Source organism: Alosa alosa, chromosome 22 (assembly GCF_017589495.1).
Source record: "Alosa alosa isolate M-15738 ecotype Scorff River chromosome 22, AALO_Geno_1.1, whole genome shotgun sequence".
NCBI classification, from domain to species: Eukaryota; Metazoa; Chordata; class Actinopteri; order Clupeiformes; family Clupeidae; genus Alosa; species Alosa alosa.
The window spans coordinates 10849975-10876154 of record NC_063210.1 but is presented as its reverse complement, the minus strand read 5'-3'; the positions used below and the strand labels follow the sequence as shown (position 1 = coordinate 10876154).

Here is a 26180-nt window from a genome sequence, read left to right as displayed (position 1 = left end):
AGAGAGAGAGAGAGAGAGAGAGAGAGAGAGAGAGAGAGAGAGAGAGAGAGAGAGAGAGTGAGAGAGTGAGAGAGTGAGAGAGTGAGTGAGTGAGTGAGTGAGAGTGAGTGAGTGAGTGAGTGAGTGAGTGAGTGAGTGAGAGAGAGAGAGAGAGTGTGAGAGTCTGGAAACACAAACACATGTTGCTGTGCGGAGGGTGGTGTGGGGGTGTGTGAGTGGCCTATGGGGGAGGCTACAGCCAGACATATTACCTCACCTTGCGCTGAGGGGTTAGCACTGGAGACGGGACGCTGGAGTGTAAACAGATGCAGCCTTGAGAACCAAGTGGAGTTGTTGCACGCAGAGAAAGTGACCAGAGCAACATTACTCCTGCCGTGCAAAACACTCTCTCATGTTACGCTATAAACTGTTGAAATTGTTGATCTTCTTTTCTGCTTCAGTCCCTGTACACCTAAAATCTCAAGCAGGGTATCGTTAAATGTGTGGGGAGGCAAAGTAATACTAATCTGTTATCATTAAATAATAATGGAGGAGGAGGAAAGAAAGCAACAGCTGTGCACCATTTGCCCTGCTTAGCATTGTTTAGGAGACGTATGTGCATTTGTATTGTGTGCCGAGTTCTCTGCCAAGGCAGGAAGTTGGCTGAGTAGCGGCTGTGAGTGGTATGTGAGCTCAGAGAAGCGGAGGAGGTGTGAAAAAGCACATCTGCTAAAACAGAGGGGACAGTTATCCCTGAGAGCTTCAAGGCAGAAGCAATGGACACTCATGGATAACAGAAAAAGTGTCAGGACACTCAAAACTGACCAAAATAGCTAGTTAGATGTGATGTCTGATTTGCTTTGCACATAATGTTTTTTAATGGTCTGGATTATTGTATTGTATTGTATTGGGTGGGACACACTGTAGGTTCCAGCCAGGCTTGCGTTCAAAGACAAATACAATTTGTTATGGTGTAGGTGTCATAGCTTCCCATGAATGGTCCATTATGTTTATATACTGATTTTAACTGTAACCAAATATTTCACTAAAACCTAGACTAAAGCATAAAATGTTGTTGACATTAGGGATTGTCTGTAGTGGGTAATGATATCACTCAAAGTGAGCATCAGGTGGTTCAGTTCAAACATTGGTCATTATCGCCCCCTAGTGGGTGATAAGAAAATGACAATAACATCAGAATTAATGGTAGACGATAACCTCCTCTACTGTGTCCTTCCAGGAGATGAGCTGATGAAATGTGTGGACCTTTACAATCAGTCTCAGTCCACATGGTTTGAAGAGATGGTCACCACGAGCTTGGTAAGAGAAGTCTCCTCTGAAGTTTGCTTTTACACTCTGTTCTGTGGCAGAGTAATTCTTACAAAACAAATGTTTTTAGTATAATCAAGTAAAATGTCAAGATTGGTTGAAAAAAAAAATAGTTGCATTAACATTGTAATCTGATTGTTTGTTTGTTAGTTGTGTGTTATTGTTACTCATAGCTGACAGTCTGTAAAGCCTCCTGCTCCTGCTCACAGTTTGACGTGAATTTTGGTGACGTTGACATGACAGAGTTGGAATCTGTTGTTGGAAAACAAAGGGCTGTGAATCACAACACTGTCCCTTCAAAGATCTCTAACGGGATGACAAATCCGAGAGAAGGATTCGTCATTTGTTCTCATATTGTGTGTGTTGCTGCTGTTCCACTTGTTTTGTGTCTTTACCACCAGGGCAGATTTCAGACTTTATCACTTTTCTGTGTTTACTGTGTTGTAAATTGACCCCTACAGTTTGACCTGTATGTCACTGTCCCACAGGAACTGGAGAGGCTGGAGGTAGAGAGAGTGGAGATGATCCGACAGCACCTGTGTCAGTACACAACATTGCGGCACGAGACGGATATGTTCAACCAAAGCGTAAGTCTGCAGCTTCAACAATCTACAATAGTCACCACTATATTCATACACAATTATCATCGACAGGATATTACGCAATATGATACAACAATAAAGGTTTGAAGGGGCTACACCTGTACTTCAGGTAGAAATAATAATGAGTTCAATACAATCCTCGAGAACTATCTAAAATCTGTACCACAATGCATTCCAAACCTTGTGAGTGTGTCTATCTGATTGATTACCAAGACACTATTATTTCTGATGAAAAGGCAAAACTCTACTCCTGACAAGTTCTAGTGAATTCAGGGAATGCAGGCATGATAGCTGTCATTGTTGCACTCATCCATGTGCTTGTTTTTGTGCTTTATGCAGACAATAGAGCCAGTGGACAAGCTGCTACAAAGCGTGGATCCAGCCAAAGACCGAGAGCTGTGGGTGAAGGAGCACAAGACAGGAGAAGTCCGACCTGTGGACATGCAGATATGACCCCCCTACACACACACACACACACACACACACACACACACACACACACACACACACACATTATGAAGGCAGGAGCCTTTAAGTGTACTGTTGGAACATAAACTCGGTGGAAGACTCTCCTGATGCAGGATTTACGGGACGATGAGATAAAGCCGCTTGTGGAAGGTGCTGGTCTGTGGGAGGGTCAAATCCAACACTTCTGCCGCCAAAGTTCGATTACGTGTTATTGGCTGAAGTGTTCGATTACCCGCCCCTCTTTGAGACTGTGATGTTCCCAAGGCACTGGAGGGTTCTACAGGGAACATTTTGGGCACAACCATATCCAAGGAATTCCACTCAGAAGAAAGGACTGCTCTCAAATAAGAAGGAACGCTACAAAATCCGGATACGCTCTAAATATATAAATACGAACAACTATGCGTCTTTGTACAGCTTAGAGGATTGAAAAAGGTTAAGAGACTATTTTCCTGATGCTATGAATATATACATATATAATGATAGTGTAGCACTTTGCTTATTCATTCAAAAGTCTTACAAACTTACTAGCTGCAGCTAAACTGAAATTAAGTGAACAGAAATATTTTTTAAGAATCATGCACCCCGCTTGCCAAGTCACTTCAGAGGTCACCTTACCTTACGCCTGCCACAAACACAGTTATGATATGAAGTTCCCAAATTGAGTCATTGCCTTCTAAACATCTCATTTTCCATTTCAGTATGTCTTAAAATACTTTGGCCACTTGTGATGCATCGGTCTATGTGTGTATATGTCCTTCAAAGGTAACAACTGTGGAAAAGAACTGATCTATTGTTGCCGCATCACGGCACCAGTTTAGCCACCGTAGCTTGTCGGTGCCCACGGACAGGTCTTTGCCGTGTCATTCACAACCCTCTTGCATATACATTTATTGTTTAACGTTAACTCTTCAAATTGACATTTCAAAACTGCAGTTTATGCAACATCCTTTTTACACTTTAAACGCTGGGCCTAAATTTATTTCTGTGTGTTCCCTGAGAGAAAGACATGCTTTTGATTTTGGTTTTGAGTACTGTCATGGCACATCACATGACAGCTACTGTATGGTTGCATTCAGTATTCTGGCGTGTGAAATCATCCCTTTTCACGGTTGTCTTTTGTAAATATAGTATCTCGATGTCTTAATTTATGTCTGGTTAAGTGCACTCTCTGCCATGGTCATGTCTCTAACAATGAGTTGCCGGTTTCTTATTCAAGTTTCTCTGTCTAACATAAAAAAGAGAAAATCAGTATGATAGAAAACAATGAAACAAAATGCAGTCAAACCCCTAAGATTACAAAATTAGAAAATGTAGTGACATGTTTTGTTGTTCAGTCTGAAGTAATGAACTGTAGCGACAGCAGGGTGATGGCGTTTACAGTGAGTAAAGCTTTAATGAATATGAGATGAAGTATTTGACTGTGATACTAAATCAAGAGTATTGAGTCTGTGTCTGGTAGGTGAGACATTGAGTCATCTCATAGGATCATTGTACTCTCAATATTGACTCTGTGGCTTCCAGTGATGTCAGACTCAAGGGTCCTCTCCTAGTCAACATGAAGAGGAGAAATACCATGGCAAATAATATGTTCAGTGTTCAACTTTTTAACAATCCCCTCAACATCCAACCCAGCGATCAATTCATTTCAGATTTAGTTTGACAGTCTGTAATAAGAAACAGTTTGTCACAGGAATCAGTTGGTTCAGCGGTGTGTTCAGGGGTGAGAAAAGACAAGATGTATAAAATTGAAGAGGTACAGATAATATATTGATTTTATTTTACGCAATGCCTATTTTTATACTGAATGAAATAACACTGTTTTCTTTCACTTCTGATATTTAACTGGATCCCTTTCTTCTCTGTTTTGTGTCAATAAAATCATCAGCTTGATTTATTCTTAATGCCAGGTCTTGCCATTGTACTTGTGGCTGTTTCATGTTGATGCCTATTGATGTGCAAAAGTGTTTTACCTGCAAACTGATTCTGATAGAAACTTAACAATAATATCATTTGAAACTGTACATTTAAAGACAGCAAGTAGAGAATGTTCTGCATTCAGGTTTTGCTTTATACTGGTGACACAATGATTAAATTCAAACTTAAAACCACATCTGTGTTGCCTCTATTAGTGTATTAATGAGTGTTCACATCATAATTGCACATGCATATACAGTAACTAGGCTATAGTTGGTTAGTATAGTTAGACAGTTCTTAGTTAGTAAATTAGTTAATATTCTTAGACAGTTGTATGATATATTTATTCATGCAACTAGATTAATCTCTAGATCCCAAATAAATCACTAAAAGCAGATTTTATCATTTAAGAAGCATATTTTATTTATATACTTTTGAATGACAAAAAGAAATACTGATACATCATTTAAGCAATGGCATTTAGTGGAACAGTTTCCACTTTGTGATACATTTCATGTCTTGACACCCCAAAAGCATTAAAGTCACATTTGAAGCTTTAAGGTCCAATAATAGATCATTTATCTTGAATAATACAGACAACATGGAATGTACTTGGAATTCAATGTGCGATAAACTTTCAAAGCTTTAATATTTTTTTGGAATAGCATTTGAATTGATATAAATACATAGAAATTATATATTTTTTACATAAGTGTAGGAGATCTAATAATTTCTAATAAATGTTCTAATAAAGGATTTGTGGCCATAGTTATAAACTTTGTAATAATGCTTTAGGAATCATTTGTTATAAAATATTTATTTGGCAAAGTTTTCTGTTTTCATGCACATTATTTGGCAACATTATAGTGCCTCCGAACCATAGACCTCTGAAGTTCTATGGAGCCAAAAAAAGGGACCCAAAGCTGCCATCTTTGCCTATATAAGGAGATCTGGGTGCCATATTTGCCAATATAAGGAGATCTGGGTACCATCTTTGCCTATAGAAGGAGATCTGAATCAGCTTTGGGTCCTTTTTGGAGGCAAACTTGAGAGGTCTATTACCAGTACTAATTACTTGCAAAGTAAGAAAAAACATTATAATACGAACAATTATGACATTCCATAAAAAAACTTTGGAATTTGTTTCACTCATGCAAGTAATTGAAATATTAGTCACTCACTCGGAGCGCTCACTGCTTTGCTGGTCTAAGACGGTTTGCGGTGGGACATTGGATGTCTAGTCCACCATGAGCTTCTTCAGGGAGTTGAGATAGGCAGGGATGAGAGAGCTGACCGACTCGCCGTCGTCGTCGTTGAGGATCTTCTCACCCCTGCCTTCTGACCCTGCAGAGCTTGGTGATCTCACCATCCCAGGGTAGGGGGTGCTGTATCCCTACAATGGACAGATACAAGTGGAGGTCAAACCCAGAAGAGGACCAGGAGAACGTTTACAGTCAAACAGCATTCCCTGGCATTTCGAGCCTTTATTGATTGGGTTTACATGGACACTTTTATTCCGATTAAAATCAGAATAATGGCTCAATCAGAATAAAAATGACACACATAAACACCTCGGAATTAGAATTTTAATCGTAACGAAAAGGGTGGTGTATTCCGTTCTTATTCCGAGTGAACAGCCATGTATACAGTATCAATCGTTCAATCGATTGAACAGCCAGTCGGTTGTCAGTCTGGTCAGTCGGGTTGACCACTGTAGCTTCTCAGGCTGCAACAGATATTTCGATCAAAGATTCTAGAGCGCTTGAGAGCACCTGATCGGAATAGAACCTACCCCATGTAAACAGACGCCACAAATGTCTTATTCGGAATAATTTAATCGGAACGACAGAAAAAACTGTCCATGTAAACCCACCCATTGATAGGACAGTGGAGAGTAGATAGGAAATGAGTAGGAGAGATGGAGAGTGGGACAGAGAAATGACCTCAAGCTGGACATGAAGTCCGTGTGGGTGTTGGACCCATATGTGCTATGGGATGATGGTGCTTGCATTACAGCACCACCACCCCCCCACACACACTACAACACTTTCAAGTATTATTATTTTTTTGCTTATGTAAACTAACCATATGACAACATTATGTAACCTATAATATGAACGTGTAAAAAACAAGAAATGAAGACTGAAGAATGAAGACATAATGTTGCCTATCCTGCAGAACAGAGAATCAGTGGCAGAGGATTTTCTCAGACTTACGGATGAGTAGCCCTTTCCGAAGCTGCCGCGGTTCTTGGTGCGGATCTTGGTGAGTGCGGACTCGGCGATGTCGGCCCGCTCCTCTGCATCGTCCAGCTCATGCACTGTCTTCCTGTACTTGGCCAGGTTCACATTGGCCTGCTCCTCCTAGTGTCCACAGAGACAGTGTTGAGCCTTTCATTCACAAGGCCGAGACATTCTCCCCATTTGATGGACTGTATTTACGCTACCTGTCCACGGAGGAACCGCTTCAATCGTGAGTCCCTTGAAACTCTGAACCTTCATGGACTAAGGCTGTGTTCAAAATAACTACTCATTCACTACACAGTACAACAGTGCTGTCATTACATAGTGCACTATGTTTGGAATGAGTGAAAGTTCCAAACGCAGGCCAAAGCTAAAAAGAGCCTGCGTTTCATCTTGTACTGAGTAGGATTGCCACAGCAAACAACACATCATCAGTAAAGTAAAACTAACCTGTCTCATGATGGTCTTAACCCAGCTCACGTTCCCAATTAGTGGCTAAACAATCCAATGCTTGGTGAATTATGCTTCACAATGACAGGAGGAACCGAGTTCGAAGGATGAACAAAACTCTTATTTACCGCCTCCTCCACTTGTCTCTTGTAGGTCTTCATCTTGATCTGCAGCCGCTCCACCAGCTCCTGCATGCGCAGCTGGTTCTTCTGGTCCTCCTCCGACTGGAAGAGCAGCTCCTTCAAGCGCCGCTCGTTCTTGCGTAGCGTCTTGACCGTCTCACCGTGGCGCTTCTGCTCTGTCTCTAGCTCCAGCTCCAGCTCCTTTACCTGCACATGGACACTGACACTGACTCAGGTGGCAAAACTGGTGCAGCGTGTAGCCAACAATACCAAAGTCATAGGATGACTACCCAGGAAGCATCCACACTGATATGATGAACCTGCATTTACTATAAGTGCTAAGAATAAAAACTAAACACAGAATAGACATTTGAAATAGTTTCACGATGTTGTAACAATTCGCCATTTAAGACAAAGAGAGGAGCTTTGAGAACTAATAATATGAATATCTGTGAATAATAAGAAATGACTAAATTGTGTGTATTGGCAAGCAGTCCTAAAATATTATAATTGTCAACAAAAATAAATAATTGTCAAAAAAAAAATCATCTACATACTATAAAAACAAAATAGAGAGCAACTGTAGATGTTCTTTTTTAGCCTGTTCATCTCCTCATAGACAGAGCTAATGAAATGAAGTGGTATCCTCATCCTAAGAAGAGTGGGAACTTTCTATCCATCATCTGACTTATTGACTGGTGCCTGTTACCTTGCCCTCCAGTTTCTGGATGAACTTCTTGCCCCCTTTCATGGCCAGCTGCTCGGCCTCGTCCAGCCGGGTAGTCATGTCCTTGATCTGGGCCTCCAGGCCCTTCTTCACCCTCTCAAGGTGCAGCGTGTGCTCCTGCTCCAGACGCAGCTCCTCGGCCACACGCGTCGCCTACCGCACATAGCCACAGTGGTCAGACGAGTGGGCAAGGCAACTTTACTTTACAAGACGTCCACATTAATCTCACAGATGAGACGTCCACTATTAATCTCAATAACCCTAATGTCTCAGTTAGTCTCGTCAGTGATGCGTATGGTGAGCGGTGAGGTCCGTCTCACCTCGCAGTTGGCCTTCTTGATCTTGTCGCCGGCCCCCCTCAGCTCGCCCTGCAGCTCCTCGTGCTCGTGGCTCAGCTGCTGCAGGTCCACCTCCAGCTTCCGCTTGCCACTGCACGCCGCCTGGAGCTACACGCAGGAGGAGAGGGAGAGAGTAAGTGTGTATGTGTGTGTGTGTGTGTGTGTGTGTGTGTGTGTGTGTGTGTGTGTGTGTGTGTGTGTGTGTGTGTGTGTGTGTGTGTGTGTGTGTGTGTGTGTGTGTGTGTGTGTGTGTGTGTGGCGTGTGTGCATGTGTGTGTGTGTGTGTGTGTGTGTGTGTGTGTATGTGTGCATGTATGCGTGTTTGTTTGTGTGTGCGTGTGCGTGTGTGTGTGTGTGTGTGTGCGTGTGTGTGTGTGTGTGTGTGTGTGTGCGCGTGTGTGCATGTGTGTGTGTGTGTGTGTGTGTGTGTGTGTGTGTGTGTGTGTGTGTATGTGTGCATGTATGCGTGTTTGTTTGTGTGTGCGTGTGCGTGTGTGTGTGTGTGTGTGTGTGTGCATGTGTGTGTGTGTGTGTGTGTGTGTGTGTGTGTGTGTGTGTATGTGTGCATGTATGCGTGTTTGTTTGTGTGTGCGTGTGCGTGTGTGTGTGTGTACCGGTATGTGTGTGAGGGAGAGAAAGAGAAAGAGTGAGACATTCAGTGTTGTTTGTTTGTTCTGTTGCCCCTCCCCCATTCACACTACAACTTGCAAAAAAAAAATACACTCATATACTATATAATAATATAAAATGTAAATTCTATAGCCTAATATGTCAAGCCGGTGACAATGGCATCATTCATTCATGCCAATAAAGCACCATTTTAATAGATTTGAGAAAGAGAGAGTGAGAAAGAGAAATCCTAGATGTTTTTGTGGTGCCAAACTGTAAACTGGTGTGATTCTGCAGCGTCAGGGTCACCTGGTTGTTGAGCTCGTTGAATTTGTCAGAGCTCTCCTGCAGCTCTGTCTCCAGAGCCTTGCGGGCACGTTCGGCCGCCTCCAGCGCCACGCGGCTCTCCTCGCTCTCGCTGGCCAGCAGGGTGCAGCGGCGCTCCAGCAGGGCCCGCTCCTCCTGCACCTCCTCCTGCTGACGCACCTCCTCCTCCAGCTGAGCCTGCAGGTCCTGCAGGAGAGGGAGCAGAGGAGAGGGGAGGTGTGGTTACGTTACGTTACGTTGGATTTATGGAATACTTTTTCTTTTTCTTCCTTTTCCTTCACTTTTCCCATGAATTCCCTTTTCTGTCCACTCCTTAAAAGAATCAAAAACATTTTTTTTTTTTTTTTTTTTTTTTTAAATACAAAAAATACATTAAAAAAAGTTAACTTCTTAGTTGTTTTGTATTTCAGGAGTTCAAATTTTGGAGCGAAATCACAGCCATGAATAATACTGTACCCTGGTATGAAGCAGGCACGAGGAGCCTACAAGTGCTAGGAGACATGTTTCTTTTACAACATAAACATTGACTCATTAGTCAATAAGGAGACAGTTGATTCTCAAATTGAATCCAATGGGAGAGGCTGGATCCCAACCTTGACTTGCTGCTGCATCTTCTTCACGGTCTTCATCAGCTCGGTGTTGTTCTTGTTGAGGAGGTCCACCTGAAGCTCCAGGTCATTCAGGTCGGCCTCCATCTTCTTCTTCAGGCGTGCTCCCTCAGTGCGACCTTTCACCTCCACGTCCAGACTGGCTTGCAGGGACTCAAGCGCCCTCTGGTGGCTCTTTCTAGAATAAATAGAGAGATACAGGATGTTCAATTTTACTGAGCATATTGTAAAACAATTAAAAGATATATTTCATGCAACTGTTTTTTTTTTTTGTTCGATTCAAGGTGTGCATGAACAGAAAGCACTCAAAGTAAAGAGAACGCAGAGAGAGACACGTGCAGAGCACTTACCAGGAAAGTGTTTGTTAAGCATACATTAGGAATTGTGGCAGAAAGGAAAGAGTAGCGATCATGTCAGGGTTATTTCAGTAGATAGGAAACAATATCCCAATTTAGTAGTCAGTGAAAGGAAAATAAAATAACTTTTCCTAAAATGAAAATGAGTGGCAGCAAAATGCTCAAGACAGCCACGAGCTCAAACACACCCATCCTATTTAGCTGTGACTCTGGTGAACAGTGTAACAGGATTTGCTCTCAACCATTTTAGTTATCATAAAATGAGAGAAAAGTAAAAAGAAGAGATCTGATGAGAACGCTAGTACCTGGTGGCCTCAAACTCCTCCTCCTTCTCCTGCATCCGGCGCTCCATGTCCCCTTTGACCTGAGACAGCTCCACCTGCAGACGCAGCACCTTGGTCTCCTCCGCCTGGTGGTGGGAAGGGGGAGAGAAGAGAGGAGTCAGTCCTGTCATCATAGATCAGCAAAACGTCGGCATGGAGCAGCTACGGTCGTAGTAACAAAGTCTACACTTATTTCACTGTTTGAGATGTGTCAGAATGTGTGCTGTTTTTTTTAATTTTATTTATCTTTAATGAAATCATGCTTCTCCACCAAGAGCCTGTGGTAAGGTGCCAATGACTAAATGAGTAAATCGAGTAACCCACAAAGTCAAACAAAAGGGGATGATTAAGTTGGTTAGAGCCACGATCACAACCACGATCCTCAATGACAGCCATCATAGACTGCAGCTGTCTGCTGGTCTGCTGGTGCAAGTTAAGACCTCTACCATGCACAAACTTCCTACACACTCCAAACCACCACACACACACACACACACACACACACACACACACTCATGTACACACACACACACACACACACACACACACACTCACACACACACACACACACACACACACACACACACACATATTTCTATCATGACTCCTGCCACATCTACAGTATGTACCCTGTGAAGTGGTTCAGTCTGTGGGGAAGGTGAGAACAAAGTCTCTGCACTTGAGACTTGAGAGCAGAGCAGAGATGGATGGGCCTGATGGGCCTGTGGTGCAGTGTGTACACACAGTGGGTAAGATGTCACCGAGTGGCTGATGAAAGACAGCCCTCTGGATGGAGAAGACGTGGCCCACTGGAGCAGAACTAATGGGCTCTCTCTCTCTTTCTCTCTTTTTCTCTCTCCCTCTCACGCTCTCTCTCTCTCTCTTTTTTCTCTCTCACTCTCTGTCTTTCTGACTATATTTTTTTGTCTTTATTTTCTGTATTTATTATCTATTATTATTATATCTATCTATCTATCTATTTATCTATATTTATGTTCTGTTATTTCATCCTGGTGTCTACATCAATCTTGATTTCTATTTTGGGAATCATTTTTCCCTTCACACATACTTCATAGTTTTCTGTCTTTCATTGTTGATCCTCCATTTTCTATTTTCTGTCCAATTGGCCCCCGCTAATTTAGTGCTCTGCCCAACAGCGCTTTCTCCCCCTGCTCTGCTCCGTAGCATCACTCAGCCGGCAGCCAGCCTTCCCGGGCCCCGTGAAAGATCGTCCCGACCCCCCTCCAGAAGGCAAACACCTAGCGGAGGAGACGACGGCGCGGAACTGCTGGGGACTCTGAGAGGGTGATGTATGGCGTTCACTATGTGTGCTGTTGTATAATGTCTGAGGGGGGCTGACAAATAGAGTTAGGAGACAACTCTCCTGTGATGATCTATAGGTTGAAGAGAAAGTGTGTGTGTGTGTGTGTGTGTTTGGCTGTGTGTGTACATACATGTGTGTGTGTGTGTGTGTGTGTGTGTGTGTGTGTGTGTGTGTGTGTGTGTGTGTGTGTGTGTGTGTATTGTGACAGGCTGTGCTGAATACTTCTCTGTGTCTTTGCCTCCATTGGCCTATAGGTGGCGATGTGTCATTCTGAGGTTGGTTGCTGATTGGAGACTAACGACGAAGCCTGGGCTTATTTCTGCACTACATGGGACTGACGACACTCCCTCGATTTTCTTTGCTTTTTGCATACATGACTTGCACCACATACATGTTCACATGCTGACTTGCACCACATGTTCACATGCTGACTTGCACTACATACATGTTCACATGCTGACTACATACTTGGTTTGCCTCTCGCTCACTGATGTTTCTTACCATTTCATTTATGTAATAAATTACTTTTGTTAACATAGTCACATTCAGTGTGGTCTCCCCATCCGTGAGGCTCGTGGTCCTCACATGAAGGTCCCTGCCCTTGAGTCAGGTGGCTCAGACAGTGTGTGTGAGGGAGAGAGAGAGAAGGAGAGAGAGAGAGAAAGAGAGAGAGACAAAGAGAGAGAGGCAGACAGAGAAAAGAGAGAGAGACACACACACAGAGAGAGAGGGAGAGAGAGAGAGAGTAAGGGGCAGAGAGGACCAACCCTATAGGAACAAGGGATACACAGAAGGAAGAGAAAGAGAAGAGAAAGTGCAAAGTAAACAGACCAGAGTGAAGGAGAGAGGCGGTGGACAGAGAGGTCAGCCCTGCTAAGTGGACGTCCAGCGCGGACTGGACTCGTACCTCCAGCGCGGCCTCCGACTCCTCCAGGGAGCCCTGCAGCTCCTCCTTCTCCATCTCCAGCTTCTTCTTCATCTTCTGCAGCTCGTGGACACTCTTCCCCCCGTCAGACAGCTGGTCAGTCAGGTCAGTGATCTCCTCTGATGGAGCACACACACACACACACACACACACACACACACACACACACACACACACACACCACACGATACGCATGAGAGACAAATCAGGCAAACACAGTGCTGCACTGCCAATGTAGAATTTCAAATGCCTGTCTGCCAGACTACATCTGGGAAAAGGGCTAATATTTGAACAAACATTTTGCTTTCGAGTAAGACTACAGGGAGGTTTCTGGAGATAGTTCTACACGGCTACCTCACATATTGCATGTGGGAGTCTGGAAGATAAGAAAATGGTAATTTCTCCAAAATACACAACCATAAAATATATTCTGTTTCCATTTCCTGTTATCTGACACAGTGCTTCAATGGTCACAGAACTTCTACAGTATGTTTACACACCAGGAGACACATTTTCTCATTTTCTCTCTCTCTCCCTCTCTCTCCCTCTCTCTTTCTCTCTCTCTCCCTCCCTCCCTCTCCCTCTCTCTCTCTCTCTCTCTCTCTCCCTCCCTCCCTCTCTCTCTCTCTCTCTTGCGGGTCTCACCCTGGTAGGCCTTGTTCTCGCGGCGGAGCGCCTCGGCCTGCTCCAGCGTCTCCTCGTGGGCCGTCTTGAGCTTGAAGAGCTCGGTGGCGTGCTGCCGGCCGTCCTTCTGGCACGCCTCCACTTCCTGGCTCAGCTCCTCGCACTTCTGACGCCAGTCGGCCAGCTGCTTCTCCAGCACGCGCTGCCTCTTGTCCAGCACCACCGCGTTGTTACTGGCCTGGAAAGAGGGAGGAAGAGATGGACAGAGGAAGAGAGAGAGGGAGAGAGAGAGAGAGAGAATGGAGGTAGAGAGAGAATGGGGAGAGGGACAGAAAGAGAGAGACAGAGCAGGAGAGAGAGAGAGCAGGAGAGAGAGAGAGAAAGAATGGAGGTGGAGAGAGAATGGGGAGAGGGACAGAGAGAGGGAGAGAGAGCGAGGAAGGGAGAGAGGGAGGGAGGGAGGGAGGGAGAAAGAGGTAAAGAGGGAGAAAAAGATGGTGGGGAGTGAAGGTAAGTGGTTGCCAGGTCAATAAAACTTTAGTGTACCACAGCGAGGCTATTGATTTGTAGGAGGCTATAATGAATTACCTAAACAAAGAATAAAAGTTCATAGAATTGATTATGGAAGAGAATGACCCTCACAGCACATCAAGCAAAGGTTTTATCATTGCTGTAAACAGTTAAGCTATGTACAACCTAATAAACAACTAACAGATGTCTTACGGGTGAACTTTATAGTGGACTTTCATTCAGCCACATATTCACTCAGCATCAGCATCAGCATAGATATGTGTATACTGTCACACATTCACTTACTGTACGCATCCTCGTGCATAAATTCAACCACTTCAATCAGCTTCCCTTTTATTAACATTCACATCATTTAGTTACATTATTTAGTTGGTGAACAGAGCGACTTAAAGTGGACTAATCACAGTCTTGTGCCTTGTTCAGGGGGCACAGTGGTGGCAGGCCCTGGTGTTTGGAAGCCTATCGCTAACCACTAGACCAGAGGTTCTCATCCAAGGACAAACCAAAATGGCAAAGAACACCGACTTATGGCTACTGATTATGAAGTACTGTATGTCACACATATTACTGTAGGTTATAACAGGGGTGTTCATTCTGCCATATTTTTTCTATACAGTGTTAATGACCACAGTGATAGGCATATGCTCACATATATTCATTATGATCATATTCATTGAGCTGCATAGAAGAACTGTGGCCTGAGGCTACTTAATAACAATTATGAGCCTGTATGAAAATGCATTGGGTTGCTCTAAATTCCACTGCACTGGACGACCACCACCCCACTTGAGAACCACTCCTCTGGACCACCACCACGCCGTTTGAGAACCACTGCACTGGACCAGCCCCACACCACTTGAGAAGCACTGCACTGGACCAGCACCACGCCACTTTCCATCCACTACCCTGCCTCCATAATGACAGACTGGCCTCCCCACCTTGTCCAGGTCCATGCAGAGCTCCTCCACCTCTCCCTGCAGCCTCTGCTTGGTCTTCTCCAGGCTGGAGCACTTGGCCTGGGTGGCCTCCACCGCCTCCTCAGCCTCCTGGAGCCGGGACGACAGCTTCTTCCTGCAGCCAGCGCACACACACACGCGCACGCACGCACGCACACAAACACACACATCGTCACACATGTTACTGTAAGTAATAAAACACGGTGTGTGTGTGTGTGTGTGTGTGTGTGTGTGTGTGTGTGTGTGAGAGAGAGAGAGAGAGAGAGAGAGAGAGAGAGAAGGATAGAGAGGGAGAGGGAGTGTGTGTCTGTGTGTGTGTGTGTGTGTGTGTGTGTATGTGCATGTGTGTGTGTGTGTGTGTGTGTGTGTGTGTGTGTGTGTGTGTGTGTGTGTGTGTGTGTGTGTGTGTGTGTGTGTGTGTGTGTGTGTGTGTGTGTGTGTGTGTGTGTGTGTGTGTGTGTGTGTGTGTGTGTGTGTGTGTGTGTGTGTGTGTGTGTGTTTGTTGTACAGCAAAGCACAATAAACAATACACAAACAGGCCTGCTGGTGCAAGCTCACATATAGGGATGTTGTTTACCCAGACGCATGTGGGACAAAAACAAACACAAGTGGAAAGTCTGCTGATGATTATTATGGCTTGCTCTGGTAATTACCGTACGTGGTGTGGTTTTGTACATATGGTGGTGCATTAGGGGATTGTGGTTGTGATTAGGGATGAAGACTGATTCTGTGATTGTGAATGCTTTTTTTGTGAGAGCATATGGAAGTTATGCAAGCTTGTTTTGTCTGTGTGTGTGTGTGTGTGTGTGTGTGTGTGTGTTGTGTGAGAGCGGTGTGTGTGTGTGTATGTGTGCTCAACATTGTCCTCCAGTCCTCCAATGTGTGTGATGGCAACATGTTGTGTATCAGAGTATGCAAGCAGGGCAGATGTGAGTGAATGTGTGAGCTTGAGTGTTGAAAGCATGCATGACACCAGAGCATCTGCAAACTCTTCTTCTTCATGGTTTCTTGCCAGTGATATTGTAAATGTGTCAATGTCATTAACCTAGGCCAAGTGTGTATAAAACTGTATATGTGTGTGTGTGTGTGTGTGTGTGTGTGTGTGTGTGTGTGTGTGTGTGTGTGTGTGTGTGTGTGTGTGTGTATGTGAAGACTGATTCTGTGATTGTGAATGCTTTTTTGTGTGAGCGGGTGGAAGTTATGCAAGCTTATGTGGTGTGTGTGTGTGTGTGTGTGTGTGTGTGTGTGTGTGTGTGTGTGTGTGTGTGTGTGTGTGAGAGAAGACTAATTCTGTGTGTGTGTGTGTGCCCGTGTGCGTGTGCCATACTTGGCTTCTTCGAGCTCGTCGCTGTGCTGGATGCTGTCGGCCTCCAGGCGTCCCCTCCAGTGCGTGACGTCGCTGTTGAGCTTGGAGACGAGGCGCTGCAGCTCCAGCTTGCTCTCCTGCTCCTCCTCCAGCTGCTCCCGCAGACTCTCACACTCCTGACGCAGCGCCGCCATGCTGCTGCTCACACACGCCTTGGCCTGCGCACACACACACACACACACGCACACACACACAAACACACAAACACACACACACACACACACACATATACACACAAACACACACACACACACACACACACAAACACACAAACACACAAACACACACACACACACACACACACACACACGTGAACATGCACATGTAGATCTCCACAGGTGTGTAGTTACAGCCAGACAAACATACAGCCAAACACAAACAGCTACAGACACGCAACCACAAAGAGGAGCAGGTGTGTGTGTGTAGCACCCTGCTCAGAAGGCCGCACCTTGAGCTCCTCGTCCAGCTGCCTCTTGAGGTCCTCGTGCTGGCCACTCAACAGGCCCCGCGCGCGGCTCATCAGACAGCCCTTGTTCTCAGCCTCCTCCAGTTGCCGGGCCAGCTCACTGTTCTCAGCTGCACAGAGAGAGGGATAGAGAGGGAGAGAGAGAGAGAGAGGTGGGGGGTGGAGAGAGAGGGGGAAAGAAAAGATGGGATTGTGAGAGAAAGATAGACAGATAGAAGGGAGTGTAAAGAGAAGGAAAGGGAGAGAGTGGCGGGTAGAAGAGTAGATACATAGAGTGAAGGAAATAAAATAAGACCAAAAAAGAGAGAGGGACAGAGAGAAAGAGACAAGGAAAGAATAAAAGACAGTGTGAGTGAGACACTGAGATGCTACTCTCAGCTCAGTGTGAAACTCACAGTCAAGCAATTCAATGACTTAAGATCATCTGAATGAGCACTGTTTTGTGAATACTTAAATACATTATCTGAAATAGAAATCCACAGTAACTTCACCTATTACTATTATTATTAGTGAACATCCTGACTTGGTCTAAACCCAGCACTGTAATCTGTGGCTCTGACTGTGACTGACACATCTGTAGATCTGTGAGTGCAACACCAGGGACCACAATGGAAATAAGTCTTTGGGCTTTATTGTGTCATCCCTGACCATTTACTGTATGTGTTTTCATGTATGACACAGAGTACTGTTTCATATTTTATTTTTAGTGGTCAAATAAAATCAATCAGGGTGTTCTGTTCAGTCCCTCTGCATTCATTCACAGAGATATATGCCACCAGAAGTTAGGAAGTACTGACCTTGGAGATGGCCTAGCACTTGACCTCTAAGTGTTACATTTGTATTGTATGTTATAATCATATCTGTCACTGGGTTGCTACATTCCATTGCCATGCACTTTGCTGATGCACTTTGTCAGACTGACAGGAAGCACGTCTAAGCACGGTGTCAGGGACGGCTATCTTGAGTTATGCGGATGCAGGGTCAAATTTAACGGCGCGGAAGTGGCTGTGAAAACTGTCCAGTTCTATTGCAACTTGTAATGGAACTACACCTGATTCACCTGCTTGAATCTATGTTGTCAGCTGAACATGTTTTTACCAGCAGAGTTTCCCTGTACATAAGTCAAGTCAACTCTCTTTACAGAATGAAAAAATGAAGGTCCTCTATGTATAGAATAGAAAAATAGAAAAATAGTATCTAGGTTAACTCTCTGTACAGAATGAAAAAATAAAGGTCCTCTCTATATATGATACAAAAATAGAAAATAGCACCTAAGTTAACTCTCTGAACGGAATGATAAAGGCCTTCACTGTACAGAATATAAAAAAGTGAATACAATAGTGATGCAGTGTCTTCTGTGTCCATGTACTGTACATACCAGAGTGCACGGGCTCTTACCTGTGAGGCGGTTCCTGGACACTGTGACCTCGGTCAGGGCCTTCTGGAGGTCATCGTTCCTGGAGTTGGCCTCGGCCAGTAGGTCCTCCAGCTTGCGTAGCTGGATATCTGTGGAGGTCTGGTGGGGAGGAGGACACACGGGTGAAGCAGTCTGAACTCTTCACACACATGGTTCACACACATGGGTGGAGCAGTCTGAACTTCACACACACACACACACACACACACACACACACAGCAGAGATGCATGTGCACTCCAATGAGCCCTGTCTCTCAACATGCACTTCTGCCAGCAAATGAGTGATCGTCTGATGGCGGTGTTGTTCAATACAAAGGGGAAGTTTGCGAGGAAAGTTAAATGAAGTGCAACCAAGAAGGTCTGGTCTGGATTTTTCTAGTCCTGTTAGTACTGGTAAGATAGACAGCATTTTTCCAGTTGACACAACTGTCTTGACATTGCACCACAGTACACTACCATAACTTTTGCCAATTAAAATATAAAATGTCAAGTCAAGACTTTAGCCCTCAGCATTTCATTTAGCAAGTTAATTTATTGTATAAGCAAATGTAATCATATTCAAATTTAACACAGTAGCACTCTAGCATAGCAGCACACTAGCATTTAACACAGTAGCACTTAACACAGTCACACTTAACACAGTAGCACTTAACACAATCACACTTAACACAGTAGCACTTAACACAGTCACACTTAACACAGTAGTACTTAACATAGTAGCACATTGTAGTGTAATAACTACTTGCTTTCTGTAGGCTACTTTAGAGCGTTCTCACTGCTGAGTAAGACTGACTCATACAACCTCAGCAGCATCAACAGGTCATGGCCTGCCCTCGTTCGGACATCTGTTCTGTGCTCTCTGACTGACCTTGGACTTCTGCAGGTTGTCCAGCGAGGCGGCCAGGTCGTCCACCTCCAGCCGCAGGTTCTGCTTGTCCTTTTCCAGTTTGGCACGGGCGCGCTGCAGGCCCTCGCACTGCTCGCCCCAGCTCGCCAGCCACCGTGGCGGACGCTTCAGCGCCCGCCAGCTGGACTGGCGCTGACGACTCGGCCCTAGCTCCGGCCAGACGCTGGAGCTCCGCCTCTCGCTTCTTATTCATCTCTATCTACAGTGGGGGGAGAGGGATGAGAGATGGAGAGAGAGAGCGAGAGAGGGGGGCAGAGAGAGAGAGAAATGAGGGATGGAGAGAGAGAGGGGCAGAGAGAGAGAGATGAGAGACGGAGAGAGATGAGAGATGGAGAGAGAGGGGTAGAGAGAGAGGGAGAGAGAGAAATGGTGTGTGAGAGAGAGAGAGACGGGAAGAGAGAGCAAGAGAGATTAGAATGATAAAGGAATGGAGTGATGAAGTAATGAAAAAGAAAATGGTGGGTGAGTATGTAGGGCAGCACAGATAACCTGAAGGATGAGGGTGAGATTAGATTGGGAGATTACGCATACTGTACCCACACCCAGAGATTGCCCAAGAACGTGGAGAACTGAAATTATGGCTGTACACTGTATAGTGCACTATTTTCTCAGAGGGCAGTTTTGGGGTCAAAAGGGCAAAAGGAGGGCAAGAGAGAGAGTGAATGGGGGGATAGTGATAGAGAGAGAGAGAGAGAGAGAGAGAGAGAGAAAGAGAAAAAGCAGACTAATGACAGGGAGTGCGGAGGGACGCTGGCGCCGTGAGAGCACCTGAGAGGCTGTGGCCCCACCGGCCTCCTCCAGCCGGTCAGTCAGATCATCCAGTTCACGCGTCAGGTCAGATCGCTGCTTCTCCACCTGACACACAGATGAGTTACAGACAGAGACACAGGAAAGAGGACGGAGTGAGAAAACACACACACACACACACACACACACACACACACACACACACACACACACACACACACACACACACACACCAAAAGGCTCATGTCCACCAATTCTATGGGGAAGAGGTTAATGGCAACTGTACATTAATGCAAATATCTAATCAGCCAATCACATGGCAGCAACTCAATGCACTTAGGCACAAAGACATGGTCACAAGGATCAGCTGGAGTTTCAACCGAGCATTAGTATGGGGAAGAAGCGTGATTTAAGTGTTTCTGAATGTTGCGTGGTCATTGGTGCCAGATGGGCTAGTTTGAGTATTTCAGAAACTGCTGATCTGGGATTTTCACGTACAGCCATCTCCAGGGTTGTTTACAGAGAATGGTCCCAAAAAGAGAACATATCCTGTGAGCACCAGCTCTCTGGGTCAGAGGAGAATGGTCCAGACTGGTCCAGACTGGTCTTTCAGATAGAAAGACAACAGTAACTCAAATTGTCATGTCAATATGGTACAAAATATCTGAGGCATGTTTCAAGCACTTCAAGCACCTTGTTTAATCTATGCTACGAAGAATTAAGACATCATTGAAAGGGGGGGTCCAACCTGGTACTAGCAATGTGTATCTAATAAAGTGGCCGGTGAGTATCCACAATATACAGATAGATACAGTTTATCCACGGGTTAAAACTGCAGTATGCACTATATCCTGCAGCACAGTGATGGGTATTTATCATGAATGCTGACATACAAAACTCAGTTCCCAGAGAGGGAGCATCCCTCCCACACCAAACACATTGGAGCAGTACTGAGACGTCTAATCAACACAACTGGCCGAGCGAAACTTGTTTTGAATTTTTGAGCCCTCAGGGGCCTCTCCCCACTCAAAAATATATTAAACCATGGCGCTCACACATGGGGAAATCCACCTCCAGCTTTTGGGTAGCAGATGCCTCTTTAAACGAACAAACAAAAGAAGTCATCTGCTCTGAGGACTTTAAAGGCACTCAGCGAGAAAACCGAGCAGGTTTGCGTTTCATTTACTGCCCCTTTTAAAGACATCGTAAAAAAAGGCCAGTAAAGCTATGCAACCAACACAAGGCCCTGAATGCGTGGGTTGGTAATACCATGGGGAAGTCAGGGAGATGGATTGATGGGTCAACGTCGTAACTGTTTTTGTCGGAGGAGTGGCTGAAGTGAAGACAGTGGCGTAAGTGGAGGCGTGCTCCAAGTTGTTTGGGTCGCCTGGGAATTCATCCATGTTGATAACGACCAAACGGCCCACAGAAGTATCATCTGACACCTGAATGGATTCTCAAGGGTCGCTATGACCCCGCAGGTCTGGACAGGAGTGGCCCCTTTCCTGGGATCTTTGACCTCTGAGGAGGGTCAGGAATGGACTTCTTGTCAGTTTAATACACTGGCATCACTAAAGTGGCTGTCTGTATGAAAACTGAGCACTGTATGTGTGCTTAAGGGGATGTTTGGTTGTTTGGTTAGTTGGACGAATCGCCCTTTCATGTCCCTTATGGTGTGTGTGTGTGTGTGAGTGTGACAGTGTGTGTGTGTGTGTGTGTGTGTGTTAGAGTGTGACAGTGTGTGTGTGTGTGTGTGTATGTGCGTGTGTGTGTGTGCATGTCCTGTACCTGTGTTTGTGTTTGTAATGTTTGACAGTGTGTTTCCCTCTCTCTGCGCCCGCACACGCACTCCCACGCGCAACATGCAACCTGGAATTCCTCTGCTGAGGATCCTGGAGCAAAAGAATACTGTCCGCTCCCCTCCTGATGCATTCTGGGACAACATGGAGGGGTGGCGTGACGGGTGGGGGTTAGTAATACAATGAGAGGTCTGTCTGCGGCAGAGGATGTTTGGTTAGATGGCCTGAGTGTGGCTTCTGGAAGGCGGGGTCGTCCCAGAGGGGTGGGGGTGGGGAAGGGGACGGTGATGGGGATGGAGGGGTGGGGGGGGGGTGGTAGATAAAGGGGGTCTGCGTGTCTGTACTTGACACCCGCACTACGCTACGGTTCTAGAGCATGGCGCAGGAGGAGCACTGTTCCATTAGGAATGCCACCCAGAGCGCACGGAACAAAAAAAAAAGAGCAGACATGAGCAGAACCGCCGCCAGGCAGAGGCATGTCACCCAATCCACCTTGATCCGCCGCGCCTGGAAACATGTGCTCTGCTCACCAGCACAGCACATAGCACACAGCTTATGAGGGATGGCAGAAAGTTAGGCTGTAAAAAGGACCACAGGGGCCTCCCCACTTGCAAATAAAATGCTGTTTTTGTTTTTGTAGGGAAAAAATGAGTTTATGTATCTTTACTCAGTATATTTCTAAAAACCCGTGAATGCTTGCCGTTGTGATAACCTGACCGTGTTCAGAAAATGGGGCCAAATGTCTGGAAGTGAGGTGCTCATATCTCAGCTATCAGCAGAGCGTGGGTGTGTGGTGTGTGTGTAGATAAACCTTTAAACGTTCACAGCTGACATAGCTTACGCGTCACATCTCAACAGGAACTGATAGCGGGGGTTAAACTAGAAGTCATAAGGATCTCGGTAAAGCCTGCGGTTTTGATGGACAGTTAGTCATCTGGCACTCTGATTGAAAACACCCTTCTTCTCTCCTGCCCTTATTATCACATGTGCAAATGATTCCAGTGCATCAATACCCACACATACACACACCACAGACACACACACACACACACACACACACCGCAGTCTCCACCTCTCCTTGTTCTCCTCTCCCATCTCCTCTCTTGGTCTGTCCATCACATGGCCGGTCTCACCCCAGGGTGCCAGTGTCCCAAATGCATGCCATACCTCGGCCTGTGGCTCTGGCATTTCCTACCTCTACCCAGAAATAAGACTCTGATCAATTGAGCCAAGCAGATGGGGTCTGAAGAGGCCCATGCTTGCCAAAGTGTGGATGAAACACCACAAGCAAGCAATAAAGGTTTGGCACAGGTCAGTGCTGATGCCAGTTTGGATGGAGTTATCACTTGATGTGTGGATCGGAAGTCGCAGATAACAGTAATACAATGGCATTGCTCGATAATGCAGTACAACATTCCTAATGATGTCCAAATCTGTGGAGGTGTGGGTGACAGAGCGCTCCCTCTCCTCAGGTATGCTGTTGCCTTTGCTCTTATGGCTCTCTCACCCCCAACACACACACACACACACACACACACACACACACACACACACACACACACACACACACACACACACACACACACACACACACACACACACACACACACACACACACACACATGCTGTTACCTTTGCTCTTATGGCTCTCTCTGCCTCCAGCTCCTCCTCCAGCTCCTCAATGCGCACCTGAGGAAGAAAAGGAAAGAGAGAGAGAAAGATGTTTGAAATCAATCTGACAAACGGTTTGACAGATATGCAAGCCTACAGTGCTGTGTGAGAGTGGTAGTGGCTACAGTAGAGCGGCAAAAGTCAACATGTGCGCTTCTTTTACAGATATATTTTGTATTTCTTATCCAAACAACATCAAACTTGGCACTGTACTGACTCGTGCCCGTAGCAAGACACCTACCAAGTTTGAAGTCAATCGGATGAACAGGCGAATAACACACACGAATAACACACACACACACACACACACACACACACACACACACACACACACACACACGTTCCTGTAATTTATAGATATGAGTCAGCCAGTAATAACTCTCACCCAGGTGATGCTTGTGGCACCTCATTAACTAGTCTGATGCCTTTAACACACAGCTAATGGCAAGCACACTTACAACACCTCACTACCCAACAGTGGGCCACAGCACTGTTAAACCGTAAATGATTTTAACCAAAGCAGTTCACAGTTACTAAATCTATCCATGTCTGGTGTTTTGCTAGGGGGACCATTGAGGTGAAATGTGACCAATTTCAAATCACAATTATGGGCTTAATGTGTTTACACATTTGCAAGTCACATAGGGCTCAATGCTTTTCATAGCTGTTGCAAAGCCACATTAATGACCTGCTATTAATGTGAAATACAGATAATATCCAAAATGACATTTTCCAAATGTAAGCAATGATAACCCAATCACACTTTGTGAATTACACATCAGGGCCTGCCAATTCCTCACCTCTCACAGACCCACGGCAAAGCAATTAGCCATGTGCTTAGCACCGTTAATTACGTAATAGCCTGCAAAGCTGTTAGAGCAGCATTCAATCATTCATTACCAGCGAATGCCAGCATGATGATCTAATGAGCTGTAATTGAGACATTGTAGTCACTCTTATGCCCATTGTGGTTTTATTTGTGGAGCCAAGTGAGATTGCTTTAAAATGGTTTAGCAATTAACCCTTAAAGGAGTACCGTCACACCGGTGTGACGGGAATGTTGGGAAATGAACGTTCTAAAGAATATCTGGGTTCATTGAATTCAACATAGAATTTTAGAACCTTCAATTGTTGCGGAACTTAGAATGTTCAAAAGAGATGGTTTAGAGGGGGGTCACGTTGGTGTTTCCACTATCCACATTTGGTCTACAAAGTGTCATTAACCCCTGAATAGAAGGTTGTTTTGTTTCTGAGAAATCTTCCTTAAAGGCGGTCCTTTAAAACGAGGACCACTTCTGACAAGAAAAATGTCTTGGTAATCTAAAACAGACTTGGTTGTTCCTCTCATCTGTGTTAGTTAAAAGGAAACTCAAGATTTGTTGTAATGCTTACAGCACTCTACATATCAAATGTCGCCTTATCAGTGGTTTGAAGAGTCACAGGTTTCACCAAGGCCAAAGTCATAACTTGAGTTGCAGTGCTTAAGTTGCCAACTACAGTGGTCTCTGAATTACAAAATGGTTAACCACAGAGAAGACCAGCATATTGAATGAATGGACGGTGCTGAAATTCCCATTCTCATGAAAAAGCACAGGGTCAAACCCTGAGTTCAAAGCCACAAATCTGCCATTCCATTCAAGCTACTCATCCACTCGCCCTCAAATTGCAAAGTACCTTGTCTGCTTTGCACCTCTTCTGAGCAATCTGGTCTCTCTCTCGCTTTCTCTCTTTCTCTCTCTCTCTCTCTCTCTCTCATTCCTCCCCTCTCAATGTTACACTGTTTCTGCTCCCCCTCCCAACTCTACCTTTCTTTCTTCATCCTTCATTCTCCCCCTCTCTGCCTCTGCCCCCATATCCTCCTTTCCCTTGTCTCTTTCTCATTCTCTTCTCTCTCCTTTCCTCACTCACTTACTCTCTCCCCCTCTTTCTTTCTTTCTTTCTTTCTTTCTTTCTCTTCCTCTTGTCTCTAGAATTGACCTGGAAATCTATACGGACAAAGAGAGATTTCCGTAGCTCGGTTTTGGCTGAAAAAGACTTTGCTGGCTCTGTTTCAGATTTATGATCAGAGGTGTTGGGTCCCCTGGCAGGTTAGCGTGTATCTCAGCTTTCTATCTTGTTGTGTCTGTGTCGGGTAGCATGTCTGACAAGCCATATAGCTGGAGGACATCCTGTGAAACACACACAACCTCATCGCTGCGGTAAGACTCAGAAACCACCAGCGGTACAGGGCCCGCACACAGACACACACACACACACACAGACACAGACACACACACACACACACACACACACACACACACACACACACACACACACACACACACACACACACACACACACACACACACACATACTGTAGGCACGCAGAGGTATCTCAGCACACCACACCCCCATAAAGACATTCACACTTGAAGAGGCAGACACACGGACAGTGGAACAGTACTACACACTACTACCACACAGATCTACACACATGCAAATACTTACTCACTCTCTCACACACACACATATGCACACTCACACACTCACACACACACACAGACACACAGACACACACACACACACACACACACACACACACACACACACACACACACACACACACACACACACACACACACACACACAGACACACTAAACACACACACATACACAATATACAATATAGCAACAAAGACTCCAGGTAATGATAAATAACCCTCTCTCAAAACAAATTCATATTTTTCTCTGAACTTACAGTAGCTACTTTGAATAACTTAAAGCCACAAAAGACAGAAGTACAAGCAAGCCCTTGCATTTACCACCATTAAAACAAATAGAAAATCCTCAACAAATACTTTGAAAGTTATGCTTTAGTGTTGGAAATCCTCTGCATACTTTACACTGTGCATCATTGGAGACACAGTGAGGAAGTGAGAAAGGAACAGAGGAGAGAGAAGGCGAGAGAGGGAGAGAGAGAAAAGAAACATTGAGAGAGAGAGAGAGTGAAAAAATTAAATAGAAAGAATAAAAGACTCACATGCCAGCGCAGGACCTCAGCAGAGAGCAC

At 45.2% G+C, this 26180-nt stretch overlaps 2 protein-coding genes across 3 annotated transcripts in view; one reads left to right on the top strand and one right to left on the bottom strand.

Moving 5' to 3' along the window:
- gas7b (growth arrest-specific 7b) overlaps positions 1-4489 on the top strand; it is a 45327-nt gene extending 40838 nt beyond the window's left edge. For both annotated transcript variants that reach the window (XM_048233830.1, XM_048233829.1), the window contains 3 exons: positions 1220-1299; positions 1797-1895; positions 2250-4489. In XM_048233830.1, coding sequence (XP_048089787.1) covers positions 1220-1299; positions 1797-1895; positions 2250-2363 — 293 coding nt within the window. In that variant the 3' untranslated portion in view covers positions 2364-4489. The remainder of the gene's footprint in view (positions 1-1219; positions 1300-1796; positions 1896-2249) is intronic.
- Positions 4490-4714: 225 nt separating this feature from the next.
- Positions 4715-26180, bottom strand: part of LOC125287935 (putative uncharacterized protein MYH16) — a 39381-nt gene continuing 17915 nt past the window's right edge. The window contains 18 exon segments of the mRNA XM_048234021.1: positions 4715-5688; positions 6512-6658; positions 7117-7317; positions 7820-7990; positions 8158-8283; positions 9094-9297; positions 9705-9897; positions 10381-10484; positions 12630-12766; positions 13293-13509; positions 14741-14873; positions 16086-16282; positions 16573-16700; positions 17989-18106; positions 18876-19023; positions 19025-19113; positions 19683-19769; positions 23093-23149. Coding sequence (XP_048089978.1) covers positions 5533-5688; positions 6512-6658; positions 7117-7317; positions 7820-7990; positions 8158-8283; positions 9094-9297; positions 9705-9897; positions 10381-10484; positions 12630-12766; positions 13293-13509; positions 14741-14873; positions 16086-16282; positions 16573-16700; positions 17989-18106; positions 18876-19023; positions 19025-19113; positions 19683-19769; positions 23093-23149 — 2613 coding nt within the window. The 3' untranslated portion in view covers positions 4715-5532.